The sequence below is a fragment of the Lagenorhynchus albirostris genome, chromosome 9 (genome assembly GCF_949774975.1).
Source record: "Lagenorhynchus albirostris chromosome 9, mLagAlb1.1, whole genome shotgun sequence".
NCBI classification, from domain to species: domain Eukaryota; kingdom Metazoa; phylum Chordata; class Mammalia; order Artiodactyla; family Delphinidae; genus Lagenorhynchus; species Lagenorhynchus albirostris.
In genome coordinates, this window is record NC_083103.1 from 78,132,181 (window position 1) to 78,147,652 (window position 15,472).

General features: G+C 42.4%; 1 protein-coding gene and 1 pseudogene across 1 annotated transcript in view; one reads left to right on the forward strand and one right to left on the reverse strand.

Annotated features, from left to right (window-relative positions):
- Positions 1-11,243, forward strand: part of LOC132526528 (uncharacterized) — a 42,486-nt gene extending 31,243 nt beyond the window's left edge. Inside the window, exons 9-14 of the mRNA XM_060160874.1 lie at positions 5,559-5,757; positions 6,649-6,744; positions 8,016-8,246; positions 8,974-8,996; positions 9,522-9,619; positions 10,744-11,243. Coding sequence (XP_060016857.1) covers positions 5,559-5,757; positions 6,649-6,744; positions 8,016-8,246; positions 8,974-8,996; positions 9,522-9,619; positions 10,744-11,243 — 1,147 coding nt within the window. The remainder of the gene's footprint in view (positions 1-5,558; positions 5,758-6,648; positions 6,745-8,015; positions 8,247-8,973; positions 8,997-9,521; positions 9,620-10,743) is intronic.
- Positions 11,244-14,096: 2,853 nt separating this feature from the next.
- LOC132526529 (MAU2 chromatid cohesion factor homolog) lies at positions 14,097-15,181 on the reverse strand (annotated as a pseudogene).
- Positions 15,182-15,472: the final 291 nt, after the last annotated feature.

Here is a 15,472-nt window from a genome sequence, read left to right on the forward strand (position 1 = left end):
AATTTATCAAAATCCAAATAAGAAAAAAGAGACCATTTGAATAGTCCTACATCTATTAAGGAATTTGAGTCAAGGTTTAGAAACCTTCCAAAATAGAAATCACAAGGCTCAGATGGATCCACTGGTGAAATCTACCAAATTTTAATGATGAAGAAGCAATTCTCTGCTGCCTCTTCCAGAAAATAGAAGCAGAGGGAATATGTCCTAACTCGTTGTATGAAGCCAGCATTCAGTACCCAAAGACCAAAAACAGACAAAAAGATCACAAGAAATGAAAAGAACAATAAATTTCATAAGCATAGATACAAAATTCCTCAGCAAAATATTATAAGATAGAATCCAACAATGTATAAAAGAAATTCTGCACCATGACCAAGTGGGCTTTATCCCAGATATGCAAAGCTGGTTCAACATTCACAACAATTAATGTAACATATCACGTCAATAGTACAATGAAGAAAAAAATGATGTGATTGTATCAACAGATGCAACAAAAGCATTTGACAAAATTCAGTACTCATTTATGGTAAAAAAAAAAAAAAACAAACCTCTGCAAACAAGAAATAGAAAGAAACATCCTCAACTTGATAAAGACCATCTACAAAAACGTACAGCTAACATTATACTTAATTGTGAGAAACCAGAAGACTTCTGGTAAGATCAGGAAAAAAGCAAATGTGTTTTCTCTCACCACTCCTTTTCAACATTGTATTTGAAGTTGTATCTAATGAAATAAGGTGCGAAAAGTTTCTTCTGCTTTGGTTCTTCTGGAGCCAGGAGCTAAAGCCCCAACATACCGAGGGAGAGGAGGTTGAGGTGCCCAGCTGTTTGCTCCTGGCCCCTCACCTCTGCAGCAACAGCAAAGCAACATGGACTTCAGTCAACAGTGGAGCTGCTATGTGGGAGTGTTTATGTGCAGGAGCAGGGGTTACAGAGAGAAAGATCTGGCTGAAATTCTACTCTCCCCTCACCAAGGGCTTCAGTCCTTTCTCTAAGCCTATGGCCAGTGTTTCCCATGTCACCTAGGAATCCATTCTCCTCCACCCTGATAGGTGTGACGGCCCTGGCCTGCCTGCTGAGCTTCTTGGTCACTATAACTCCATCCTCCAAAGCCTCTGTTTTATAAGGACACTCTTCTCAAATTTGTCCCAGAGCTTCAAAAAGGCAGATGCCTCACAGGCGGTGCTGCACTGGCTAAGAGTCCTGAGGAGCTGGCTGGAGACCTGCAAGCCCTGTTCCTTCCCTGGCTCTGAGCTGTGTTCATCCCACCACAATTCTCATTCAGTGGGAGGCTGAGGAAACATGTTCACAGTCCCGCATCCATTCAGTCACAGCAAGACCATCCCACTCTGATTCAGGAGAGTCCACTGGCAACTATCAAAAGCTTATCTCGGGCTTCCCTGGTGGTGCAGTGATTGAGAGTCCGCCTGCCGATGCAGGGGACACGGGTTCGTGCCCCGGTCCGGGAAGATTCCACATGCCGTGGAGCGCCTAGGCCCGTGAACCATGGCCGCTGAGCATGCGCGTCCGGAGCCTGTGTGCTGCAACGGGAGAGGCCACAGCAGTGAGAGGCCCGCGTACCGCAAAAAAAAAAAAAAAGCTTATATCCACATATCCTTTTAACTCAGCAACATCATCTTGAACATACTTTCCAATAGAAATTCTCAAAAACAAGGATATATGTACAAAAGAATGTATTAAGCTGCATTTTTTTTCTTTTTTTAAAGATATCTTTCTTTTTTTTAATATTTATTTACTTATTTGGTTGCTCCAGGTCTTAGTTGTGGCAGGCAGGCTCCTTAGTTGTGGCATGCGAACTCTTAGTTGCAGCATACATGTGGGATCTAGTTCCCTGACCAGGGATCGAACCCAGGGCCCCTGCACTGGGACCTTGGAGTCTTATCCACTGCGCCACCAGGGAAGTCCCTATGCTGCATTTTCAATAGCTAAATCAATAAATAGAAATCAATCAAAATTTCTGAAATGCTGGATATTACTGAACAAAATATACTACATATTATTAACCTGTTACGTCAGTGACAATAGCTGGTAATTACTGATTTAGTCTATGATCTCTTGTATGTTTTCAACCAATGGATTTTTATTAATATTCTAAAAGAGCTGATTCCACATGACAACAAAAAAACACTGCAAAACAATTCACAATACTGAATGATATAAAATTAAAAATAGAATTTCACTGATGTCAGTCAAGCGCACAGACAGTAAACTTAGAAGCCAAAATGTTAGTTTCTTACCTTTGCAATCAGAAATGTGTAGTAATATGATCAACTTATTGAGTTCCAGAACGTATCAATATATCTAGGGCATTCATTCTGTGGGTGGTCTTGAATAATAAACTTAAAATAGATCAAGGAGACTTATTTTTATGTTTGATAACTTTTGCAGCATATAACCTCATGATGGCTTCTTGACATGCCAACTTGGCTGGGCTAGACTACAAAGGGGGAAGTGAGGGCAGCAGCATGTTTGAGCATGCACACACCTCTGATTATTCAATCAGGCACTAAACTAATCCAAGTGATACCATGAAGCAGTTTTGCAGACATAAGTCAAGTCTTTTATCGTGATTTTAAACTAGAGAGCTTACACTTATGTGTCTTCCTAGCTGCTGCTTGAGGGGCAGGCTCCTAATTAAACACACACTTACAGGCCCAGTGTCATCCTCTCCAGGGAACTCTGGGCTAGTGCTGTCTTCAAACTCTTCCACTGAGGAGATCCAGAGTGTCAGTGTCTCCTGAAGAGGAAACTGTACATTTGCATCTGGTGCTCTGATTTTAGTGACTGCTGCAATATGTAAAATATAGAAAAACAGAGAAATAAAATAAAATCACTTTCATGTCAGCATTCTCAAAACCACTTTATGACTAATTGGGAACACAAATTATTATTGTAGTAATTAACCTATATTGCCATACTTCACTTAGAAAAGAAGGGTGCTAGGGAAATCGGTTAAGAATTGAAAAATAATGACCTTGGGAATGCTTGTAACAATTGTGGTCCCCCATGAGAGAGAGGTTGTGCTTTTGCAGTTCAAGGTCATTTTTAAATCATGTTCATAAACATTTAGGAGCATCAACCACTGGAAACTTATATATATGGTACATGTATCTTGGAAGACTTCAAGAGAGGGTCATGATTCTCACTCCTTCCAAAAACTTTGCATTCTCAAGTTGATTGTTCAGTGAGAAATATATCAGGAAAGGAAGGGAAGGGTATGTGTTATTTCTTCAAAATGTTTCTTTGTCCTAATTTTCCCATTGTGGTTATTGTTGTTTCTGTTTTGTTCCAAAGCAACCTATAAATGACATTGTCCCAAAGGGGTCTCTGTGCTGGGGCCTTTCTCTACTCTCCGCCCTGAGCTGGGTTGGGGAGCACCAGGCAGAGAATCTCCTGTCCTGTTGTTGCTGGGAGACACTAGGGAGCTTGATCAGATTTCCAAGTTTTCCAAGACATTTGCTAAACTCTCTAAGTGATGAAATCATCTTTCCAACTTCTTTGGTAAGTTAAAAATAAAAATCCATGATATCTAGAAACACATATGAAGGCCCATTTGAGGGTGGCTTTGTGGTATAATCAGTGGTTCTTGGTGAGAAGATGTTTGCAGAGATGGGTTTATGAAGATTATCCAAGGTGTTAAAGCAGTCTTGTCCTAGGTTTCAGGAAATCTCATCATCCATATTAACCCTATTAGAAGACTGGTGAAATGCAATCACTTGGAAAAAGCGGGTGTGGTTCGGAGCTCAATGTAAGGACACTGAAGGAGCCAAACTCATTCTTCTCCAGAACTGAGAGCCAGTGTTTGGAGCTCACCTGGCTCTGGAGACTTCTGAGAGCTACCACCACCACCCTTGGAAGCCTTGATCCCCAAGCGAACATTGTCTTATTACTTCTCCAGCGAGGATTGTTTCTACAGCACTTTCAGTGAGTACACAATTCACCATAGAGCAGTTCATGGGACTCTCCTGAGGGGAAAAAACACAATTTCCTAATGTTAACAGAAAATTGAGGCTGTTTCATTGAAATAATCTTGTGTGCCAACTTAGTGAAATGACTGCATTTCTGTATTGCCATCTTGTCTTGGCACACATGTTGGAATTAATATGGTGATTAGTTTTAGTTATCTGATTTTGTTCATCTCTTAGTTATTCCTATGCATTACAAAGACTCAGAAAGTGGTTGTCTGATATCTTATGTGTTTGTGTTTGATGTAGAGCCTAAAAATAATTTTTAGGACTATTTGACTTCATGTGCAGTACCTACTACAGTCTACTTTAAAAGTGCAGAGTGCCTGTATACACAGGAGACATAATATTCTACACAACAGAACTAGGTAATGCATGCAATAATCTGGGAGAAAATATTGTTTTAAAGTGAAGTAAACTTTGTCTCTTCAGAAATGTGGGTTATTCTGACTGAAATTTTAAAGAAACTAAGAAATGTTTGGGCAAGAGAAAAGTGACACTTGCGTACATGCAGAAATATAAGAAAGTTGAGGAACCTCTTTACTTAACTAGTACAGACACTAGGACCCAATAATTTAGCAAAATCAGTTTTAAAAAGCATGATTTGTTTTTTGGCGCTGATTATTACCATTACATGCAAACTGCATCTTACCACAAAGTGAAAGGGGTGCTTGATAACAGTTTTAAAGACTGGGAAGATATACCCATTCTCTTTCAATTTTGGTTTGATTGATGAGTGTGCTACAGATAAGACAGGAAGGCAAACTCAACCGATTAGTATATCCATGTAAGTTGCTTCTGGTTAGAATAGGATCCAATCTGACAATGTTTAGGTTCCTCTTCATTATCTCTGCATTATTCAGAAAGTGTTTTGCAAAGAAAAAAACTGTTTGTGGATCTAGATTCAGAATGAGATAAAAAAGGACATGTAAAGAAAAATGCCTGACAATTATACGAAATAATAAAAATACAAGCTTAGTCAAGTATGCGGCGCTAAATCAATGACTGGCATTGAGCATCATGATTGATTGTTTAGGGCAATCAGGACCCACCACACAGAGCTATAAATTAGATCAAACTCCTCGGCTCATGTTATCTAGAGGAAAATAAGATCTCAAAAAACCTGAGGTACTCCTTTAGGTAGGGAAAGAGGGCAAGAAGTTGTGTTGGTTTGGCAGCTGGGAAAATTTTCTGTAGCTCTTGAGAGTTCTCTTTGTGTCTCAGTTTTCCATTTCTGTCAAATGAAAAATCCTTCCTGCAGCAGTGTATTATTCAGTGACCATCTGTGTCTGATATTCCTTGGGCCTTTTTTGTCTTTGAAGTAGAGGAATAAACTCCTGATTACCTTCCCTCAGAAAAATGGACTCAGACATTCCAGAAGCCTTCCAGAAAGAGCTCACCTGTCTCGTGTGCCTGAATTACCTTCTAGACCCACTCACCATAGGCTGTGGACACAGCTTCTGTAGGTCCTGTCTCTGTCTTTTCTGGGAGCAAGCTGAAGACCCTGCCAGTTGCCCAGTGTGCAGGCAACGATCACAGCAGACAAACCTCAAAACCAATTTTCTTCTGAAGAATCTGGTGTCCATTGTCAGAAAAGCAAATCTCGGGCAATTTCCTGAACTCTGAGGAACATATGTGTGGGACCCATAAGGAGACAAAGAAGATCTTCTGTGAAGCCAACAAGAGCTTGCTCTGTTTGGTCTGCTCTCAAAGTCAGGAGCACAGGGCTCACAGACACCGTTCCACTGAAGAGGCTGCTGAGGAATACTGGGTGAGTGATGTTTGTGCAAGCACTTAGAGAGCTGGAGGATGGTACAGCTAAGAGATTAAAAGGATATTACAATCAGGACTTCCCTGGTGGCACAGTGGTTAAGACTCCATGCTCCCAATGAAGGGGGGCCCAGCTTCGATCCCTGGTCAGGGAACTAGGTCCCACACGCATGTCCTATATAAGAGTGAGCATGCCACAACTAAGGACCCAGAGAGCCACAACTAAGACCTGTCACAACAAAATAAGTAAATTAAATATTTTTTTAAAAAAGGATATTATGATCATAATGATGATTAAACCCTCTCTTTACTGAGTGCCAGGTACAGACCTGGGTAGCAGTGACAAAGCTATGAAGAAAATGCTGCAGCATACCTGCCTTTATGGAACTTGTATCCAATGGCTGGGTGATAAAATTAATTGAAATTCTTTGGGTGATACATTATTATGCTCAAGGCTATATAAAGCCTTCATTTTGAGAAAGAGTCTTTGTTTCTAAAATCTATAAGTGCAAAAAGTCTTTTCCATTGGATACAGGTTTCCTGACTCTGGACAAAGAAGGAAGATGCAGTACATTGGAATCAGCAGGCAGCGAGCATCACTACATCCAAATTCTGCTGCAAGATGCCAAGCTACATGAAAATTAGCCATGCTCAATAATACCCTGTTCCTTTCCCTAGATCTAAGATTCCCTGATGGTGTGTGGTTCTGTAGTGTGGAATCTTCTAAAACTGATCCATAGCGAGCAAGAATAGGGGAATGTGGTGATCTGTTCCCATCCTTCTAGTCTTCCTCTAGGTCCTGTACCTGACATCCCTGGGTACACTCCATCGTCTGGGGTCTGAAACCTCAATCTATTTGCTTTTCTGGTGTTAAAATTCAATTATTTTACAGGAGAAGCTGGCAAACGAAATGAGATCTTTATGGGAAAAGACCCAAGAAATTGAAAGAAATCTCAAGAAAAATGGCAGAGGAACTGACCTTTGGATGGTAAGTATGGGAATGTATTTCTCTTTGAAACAAGTTGAGGCAGACATGCTAGAAAGTTATCCCTGAATAATTTGAGGTGAAATCATCATGTGCCATGAAATTCTGAGAATGGGTTGAACACCATTTAAAAACATTGTCTATGTACCATTTGAACCCACAAAACCCGCCTCTTGGGTTTTTTAGAATCTAATGGATCAGTAACCACAACAAAAATCCACTAGAAGAATGTGCCACAGGTGCTAAGGTGGAGGCACATGGAGTGATGTGGACGATTCCACGCCCATGATTCGGGATCCCAGGGAAAATTTCTCATGTTTAAGATCAATCCCACGTCTGAAGATCAAGTGGGTGTTTAAAAATCTGTGGGTTATTTCAGGCACAGATTTCTGTAAGTCATACATTCCAGAAAGTAAAGGGCATATCATTGGGAACCACAAGTACTTCAGTCTGATTAGTACATGAGCCCAGGTGATACAAAGGAGACATGAACAGGAATTTAAGGGGTGTGCCTGTCATCGTGAAAAGTGACAGCTCACTAGCTAGAGAGTGATATTAGTTCAAGTAGGAGAAAATGTGACATGTTAAAGAAAAACCTCAGGGAGAAAAGGAACAAGGAGAAAGACAGATGGAGAGTGAGAGAGTGAATCCATCAATACTGAGAGGGAATATGCAATGGAATGAGGATGAATGACCTTCCAAACAATATGGGAAGGAGGCTGTGGCCTTAGAGGGAGGACAGAACCTGTTTATAGAAAAAAGGAGGGCAGAAAGAAAGGGCTATGGGCATTGGCACCTGTTTGAGGGCAGTAGGTGAGATTCTTAGGAAGATCTTTCCTGAGGATACTAATCCTGACAGTAAAATGGAACATGGCTGCTGAGAGAGAAACTCGGGCTGTGGAGTTTGGGAGGATTGAGATGAGAAATGAATTTACTTATTAACATTGAGATGAGGATACTTCATATGATGTATGAATCACCCATACATTTCAATTGCTTGCATGGGGTCTTTCAGATTTGAAATCAGGCATATGAAAGAAATGATCCATGAAAAGATTTTCTCCAGATGTTTCAGGAACTCATGAATTTGATGAAAGTGGTTTGAGGAAAGGGTGGCTTTGGCTCTTGATGTAGTTAAAAACAATGAAAAATAAGTGAAGGAAAGAGGAATAAATTGATTTCTTAGAAAATACGAATTTGGGATGGATGTAGCTTCTTGGGAGAGAACATGAATCAGAGCAAACTAAATGCGGTTGAAATCCATCTCACAACAGTTCTACGTGTATCGATATGGAGACATGATTAGGAAAACTTATCAGATGGTAACTCCATTTCTTCAGGAGGAAGAAAATTACTACTTAGGGAGTATTATAAAAGAAAGCCAAAAGATTTGTAAGAAAATCAGAAAAAGACAAGAGGAAATGAGTGGTAAGAAGACAGACCTCAAAGTAATATACAAAGAGCTCATGAAAATGTCCTATAAACCAGATGTGGAGCTGCTCCAGGTAAGAACTGAGGACTGAAAATATTTTATCTGAAGCTCACACCTTCAATGACCATTAAATGGTACCAGGGGGATATTTATTCATCTCTTGCATCCTAAGGTGGGAGTCTCTCCTAGTTGGAAATATTATAGATGGAATGCAACTCATCCAAACCATGACTGAGCAAGCTTTACAGAATTGTTATTATGGAGACTCCCCAGGAATATTCCCTTCTCAAATCTCCTTTTGTAGCTTGCTTCTGTCAAAACCAGAAAGGAACAACTTATGTATTGTCATTCAGTTTTTTCATCTCCAGCTGGGCAATGGGAGAAACTTGGCAAAAGCTCGTATATTTCCACCTCCTGTTGGGATATCCTAGGTTTGAGTTGCCTTTTTGGAGGGGCATATTACCCTTTTGGACAAGCCTTAGGAAAGACGAATTTACAGAGAGCTGAGGGTTGCAGCAATGCACAATCACTACCTTTGTCCTTTCTCTCACTCTCTCTCTTTCTCTCTCTCTCTCTTGCTCTTTCTCTTTCACCCTCAGGTTTGTTAATTTATGAAGAATTTAGATTCTTTCAACACATCATGCCAGAATTTTCTTTAGGGAGAAAAAGGAAAACGGATTTTCCAGACTGTTTTCTTGTGGTGGTGATTAGATCTCTTCTGAAGTTTTCCCCAAACCAAATCCTGGTTGGCTATTTATGAAAAAGTCTAATCTTATACTTTTTAATTTTATTTTTGACAGGAATTGGGAGACAAAGTGAAATGGCAAGTCTAATCTTGTGATGCTGACCAGGGCGCTGTGAAAGAGATCAAGCTGCATTTAACAAAGGGAACACATAACTTACTAGATAATACTACATTGCTTGTGTGTGCATGTGTGGTGCCTGTTTTGCTGAGTATGATTTCCTGTTCCGTTTGAATCAGAACTGAGCATCAGAAGTTTGCCTGTGGCTTAGAGAGGTATGTGCTGTACAGCTCAATGCAGAAGTTTCTAAAAGGCCAGTTTTTTTCTGATTTAAATTTCAAAATCATAAACACACTGAAGTGCAAGGACTAGTACTTCCCAGGCATTAGGTGAGAGAGGCAAGTATCTCCGAGAAATGGGGGTGAAATCAGGTCGTGAATTAAAGTGAGAAAAAATTTCCTAAGAATGGCATGATCCCATCCCATGATTGTGGAGAGAAGGATTTTGATAAGAGAGTTGAGCTGAAGGATGCTGACTTTTTCTTAAAGGCTGTGGTTAAGAAGTCCTGGCCGGCAGAAAGTTTAACCGCGTCTTCCTCCTTACAGGAGCGAGTCAGCACAGCTGCACATGCCTCAGCCTCTGCTGCCAGAACTGCGTGCACGACCCATCACTGGGCTGATGGACTGGCTCAACCGCTTCCGAGGTGAGTGTCACCCCATCGGTGTGTCCACCCTGCAAGGTCCTTCAATAATGTTTCCACAGACAATCTTTCCCTCTTCATCTCTCACCTTGTATAGAACAGCCTGCAAATAGGCATGTATAGACATGTGCAGTCACAGGGTCATTAAAATCCTTACAAAATACACGCAGGCTGGTGCAGGGATAGATGTGATTCAGGCCTTATAAATTACTTATAAATCTGATAAATAATTTTTATAATGAAAAAAAGGACATGATCCAAAAATGGCTCCTTGAGCCCTAGAAATAGCATCACATACAATGTCAGTTGTTCACTGAATTCTAGAAAACGGGTTATTAATCCAGGACGTTCCAATTTCAGGGTCTAAGTGCAGTTACTTAGAGGTCAAAAACATTTTTGCTTGAAAGTTTCTTGGCAATTGAATGTATGATGTGTTTTTTTCCATTGATATAATCAGAAAAATATATATAAGCCACAAAAATTAGATGCAGAGACCAGGATTTGTGAACAACAGCAAGGAAGCAAATCGGTGGTTGATGAGCCACATAGAGCTTCATGATCAACCTAACTCTGGAGGGTAACGTAGCAGGAAGTGGAAGACTAGGCCTCACGTTGGAACCACGTATCAAAGGCGGAAATTCCTACAAGGAAACCACTTTTAAGAAGCCATCCTTAGGCTTTGTTTCTGCAGTGTCCATTTGCTAACTTAACTGAGATGCTAGAATGATCACCAATTCTCTACTCTACAATGTATTTTTTTTTCCCTGAGCAGTGGTAGTGGAGGTGGAGGTGAGTTATATTGTCATGGTCTTGGAGGTGATCAGTGCCTGGTGTCCAGTCTTTTAGATGTCAGGAAAAGTACCCAGCCAGAAGTAGCCATGACCTCCCTATCCTGTATAATCTCTGAATTTTTAGAAAGTGTTTTCCATGCTAACTAGTTATCTGTTTCCTCAGCAGATATCCTGGCAACATTTGAATCCAATGTTTCTAGTTAGAACTGCACTTCTAATAACCTTAAGGTTTTTTTTTTTTTCTCCCAGTGAGACCCTAAGTGGACCCTCTTCTCTCATAGACATAATTTTTTTTAACATTGATTTTGACTGCAGTATTCTCTCATCTCTCCACAGTAACAATTTCATTCCATAATGAAGTAAGCAGACAGCACATCAGGCTGTTTGATGATGCAAGAAGTTTGAAGTATGAGCGTGACAGCCTCTATGTGTCTTTGGATGGCACAACATCGCAGTATTTTGCTGCATGGGGATCCCGGGGCTTCACCTCTGACAAACAGTACTGGCAGGTGGATGTGGACGGCTCTTGGGACTGGGCTGTAGGCATCTGTAAGGATTCCTGGACAAGGAAGGATGATGGCATACTGAAGGAATCCAACAGGGACAACTTTCTCCTTGTGTGTGTGAAGGAGGGTCATCATTACCGTCTCTGGACCACCATCCCGAACACTCCTCGGTACATAGGGAAACCTCAGGGCAGGGTTGGCGTGTTCCTTGATTTTGACAGTGGGAGTATGGGTTTTGTGGACGTTGCCAGGCGCTCCCTCCTTTGGAGGTACGAGGATGGCCTGTTCACTTACCCTGTCAGGCCTTTCATTTGCACTGGCCGCACGTGAGCAGGGCTAAGTCAGGACCCGGACTGGATGCTCAGGACTCCTTCTCTGAGGGAACCCTTCTCAGCTGCAGCAAATCAAGGTTACTTCATTGTCTTTAGGCTCTTTCTACTGTAATGGAACCTCCTTTTACTGCTATTTGTTATAAAGATAGTGTCAAATGCAAACTCTTGTTGGTGTCTTCCATCTTCCTGACAATAAAAGCTTGCCTTATAGACGTTTGTCTGGAATATGTGACGTGGCTGTTCACCTGTGTTGTGAGCTTGCTCAACTCACCAAAGTGTGGGCGTGTGCTTCCCACTTCCTGATACCAGTACAGGAACCCAGGGCTTACACAGCATGGACAGACCCGGTCACCAACCAGACCCACGTCAGCCTCCAACTTTCTCCTCCTTCCTCATGATCTACTCTGTCCTACACATGAATTCACCCTCAGGGTGAAAACCGATTTGACAGAGAAATCTCCACTGGCCCTGGAGACAGGGATAAGTCTTCTTTTCTTAGAGAACCCAGAATTTGCAGGTCCCTTACTTTTACAATAATATAAGGGAAAAGACCTAAAGAATGGAAGTGCCTCATGAGGGGCACTGAACAAATCTTTGCCTGAATAAATTAATAAATAGGCAAAACAATTATCTTATTGGAAAGGAGCTTTGCAATAAACATTAGGGACTAAAATCTAAAAGTTTAAAGTTTCAGGATTTGAAGGTGGATGTCAAAAACTGATTAGATTACACACATTGAGCTTGAGCCCAATTGATTTTTAATTATCTTGGAAAAGTGCATCTGTATGTTGGAGGCTCTGTTAGTGTAGATACTACAAGTGTGAGGGTGATTGTGTGTATTGCAATCAAGGTGGTCTTATATTATTGTTTTATATTATTTTAATTTAACTTAGGATCATCACCTAGGCCACGAAGGATGAGATGGTAGGACAGGGAACATTGTCTGTTCCCATTTTACCATCATACAATAGAGCATTGGTTTTTGATTTCAATGTTGCTGTCCCACACTGAATTGTATATTCACCATTGTAATTCCACCACTAAATATACTTTCTGAATATATTATGATAAGTTTTTCAATACTGCTTAATTAAATTTACTACCTAGCATACGTTATAAACCTTACTAGATCCTAGGGTTTCCCTGGTGGCGCAGTGGTTGAGAGTCCACCTGCTGATAAAGGGGACACGGGTTCGTGCCCTGGTCTGGGAAGATCCCACATGCCGTGGAGCGGCTGGGCCCATCAGCCATGGCCACTGAGCCTGCGTGTCCGGAGCCTGTGCTTGGCAATGGGAAAGGCTACAACAGTGAGAGGCCCGCGTACTGCAGAAAAAGAAAAAAACAAAAAAACAACAACTTACTGCATCCTAGTAGCAAGAGCTTCCTGTATTATCTGACATTTGAAATAAAAACAATCATGTCTTTGGCACTAATTTTACAGATTTCATGTTGAGCAAGGAAGCAAATTGTATAATTTGCAACACAGTTTTCCAAATACGTTCAACATTTCAGCCAAGGATCAAACCTGCATCCCCTGAGTTGGAAGAAGGATCCTTAACCACTGGACCACCAGGGAGGTCCCTATTTTATTTTTTGATGGTTCCCGAAAGTTATTTTACTTTGAATATACAGGAAAAGAGATCCACAAACGAGAAGCTATGTTCTATGGCTATGTCTTTTAAACAATGTTTTGCATTTACAAAAATTTTTTTCTCTTGATTAAAAGCACCAGCTGAAGATACAGGCTGCTAAAAATATAAGACAGTGGGCTTCCCTGGTGGCACAATGGTTGAGAGTCTGCCTGCCGATGCAGGGGACTCGGGTTCGTGCCCCGGTCCGGGAAGATACCACATGCCGTGGAGCGGCTGGGCCTGTGAGCCATGGCCGCTGAGCCTGCGTGTCTGGAGCCTGTGCTCCACAACGGGAATGGCCACAACAGTGAGAGGCCCGGGTACCACACACACACACACACACAAAATAAATATATATATATATATATACATATATATATATGTGTATATATATATAAAAATAAAATGTTACAAACCCATTAAAAGTATGCCAAACATGCTTATTAAAAACCCTTTAAGGAAACAAAGACAATACAACCAACAAATTTACCCACTGTGCCCAGTGGCCCTTTCCGATTTCCCTGCCTGCGTTCCCAATAACTGGAACTGGGAGTGCTTACCCCAGTGGGAGGACCCTGGCCTCACCCACGGGCAACTGTGAGGACCCAACAGGGGAAGGCAGCTATGCGTCTGTGAGGGAACCTGGCACCCCTGGACCAGTGCCTACAGAACCTTAGACCCTGAGGGCCCCACTGTCGATAGGACGAAGTGGGAGGCGCACACGAGGGGTCTGACCAGCTTTCAATAATTTACCTGCCAACAGGAATCTTTCTGCTACCTCCTCACACCCCTGTGTGCTTAAAGTTTGGACTTTTATTTATCTGGTTTTCGTAAACACTCAGCTGTATGACACTAGCTGTAATGTCTCCCTGGGGCCTCCCTTGCTGGCTGTCTTAAGTTCTTATGATTGAGAAACTGTGAGGCTCTGAATTTGGACTCACAGGAAGGTATTTACAACAGCTTTATGTAATCGAAAGATGCTGCAGTGAAGGGAAGTGTCAAAGCCCGCACACACACATGCATGCACGTACACACGGGTTGGCTTCCATAAAGCTAGAGTGGAATATTAAATATCAAGTACTGAATTTTTAACTGTACACTTAAGAACTTATCCTTAACTTTACATATAGATAACAGAGTGGTCACTAAAAGCACCTTAACATCAGGACAGACGGTAAGTTTTGAGGTTCTTATTTCAACTGTTCTATGTACAAAATGCCCTAGAAGCAAAGAAAGGCTTCAAGAAATACGCAGAGACAAACATGATGTAAAGTGCGACTGGCCTCCTCATAGCGTCCCTGGAAGATGAAGAGCCTAAGCACTTGGAAAGCTGCCGTTAGCAGGCAGTGCGAGCTGACAGGGAAGCTGTGGTCTGCACTGATCCTCTCCGACAAACTGAATAGTACCTCTTGGTGTCTACTTCCTTCCCTTATATACACACTCACCAGGTTGGTCACCATGAAGGCCCACAGCTCCTGGTGACTGGTGAGCCGCAAAGCTGTGGTGAACTGGGCTTTAGCATTGTCCATGCAGTTGACACAGACACAATACAAGCCCGGCAGTGTATGCTGAGTGGTTGGAGCAGAGCCAGGGGGGTTGCTGGCACAGCTGACAGACCTGGGACACCCTCTGCATGCAGTGGCCTTATGTCCTGTCACGAGCCTGCACGTGATGATGTGCTCAAGCAGGATTACTTGGAAGGAGGACAGGATGGGGCTGCAGCAGAGCACCTGGAGCTTCTCCAGCTACGTGAGGGCCTTGTCTGTGGACTTCTGCACTTTCTCTAAGTAGCCGGCTTGCATGGAGTGCATCACAGTCAGCAGGTAGACAAGCAAGCACATGTGCTCCTTGGGCAGCCAGTGGAAGAGGTTGGCGTGGTTGCTGGGCACTATCTTCTCATGTGCAGTATGGAGATGGTGTGGAGGCACTGCGGCAGCTGCTTCAGGCACCGCTTCACGCGCTTTACCCGCCCGGTACTCAGGTAGTGGGTAACCTGGAGCACCAGGAAGAAGACACACAGAGACTCTGGATGGGGTTCCCATGCCAGTTCTCAACTATCTGTCCACAGAGAGTCAGCAATGGGTGGACTTCCTGCAACTTACACTCCATCAGCTGCAGCATCCCTTTGCTGAGCAGGACCAGTGGCCGTGTGTACTCAGATCCCACCACATGGAGTGTTCTCGGCCTCCACACTCAGGAGGTTGCAGGCTGACACCAAGTCCTCTTGGTCCTTGGGCCTCTTTTGTCTTGGGGGAAGAGGAATAAACTCCTGATTACCTTCCCTCAGAAAAATGGACTCAGACATTCCAGAAGCCTTCCAGAAAGAGCTCACCTGCCTCGTGTGCCTGAATTACCTTCTAGACCCACTCACCATAGGCTGTGGACACAGCTTCTGTAGGTCCTGTCTTTGTCTTCTCTGGGAGCAAGCTGAAGACCCTGCCAGTTGCCCAGTGTGCAGACAACGATCAGAGCAGACAAACCTCAAAACCAATTTTCTTCTGAAGAATCTGGTGTCCCTTGTCAGAAAAGCAAATCTCAGGCAATTCCTGAACTCTAAGGAACATACGTGTGGGACCCATAAGGAGACAAAGAAGAT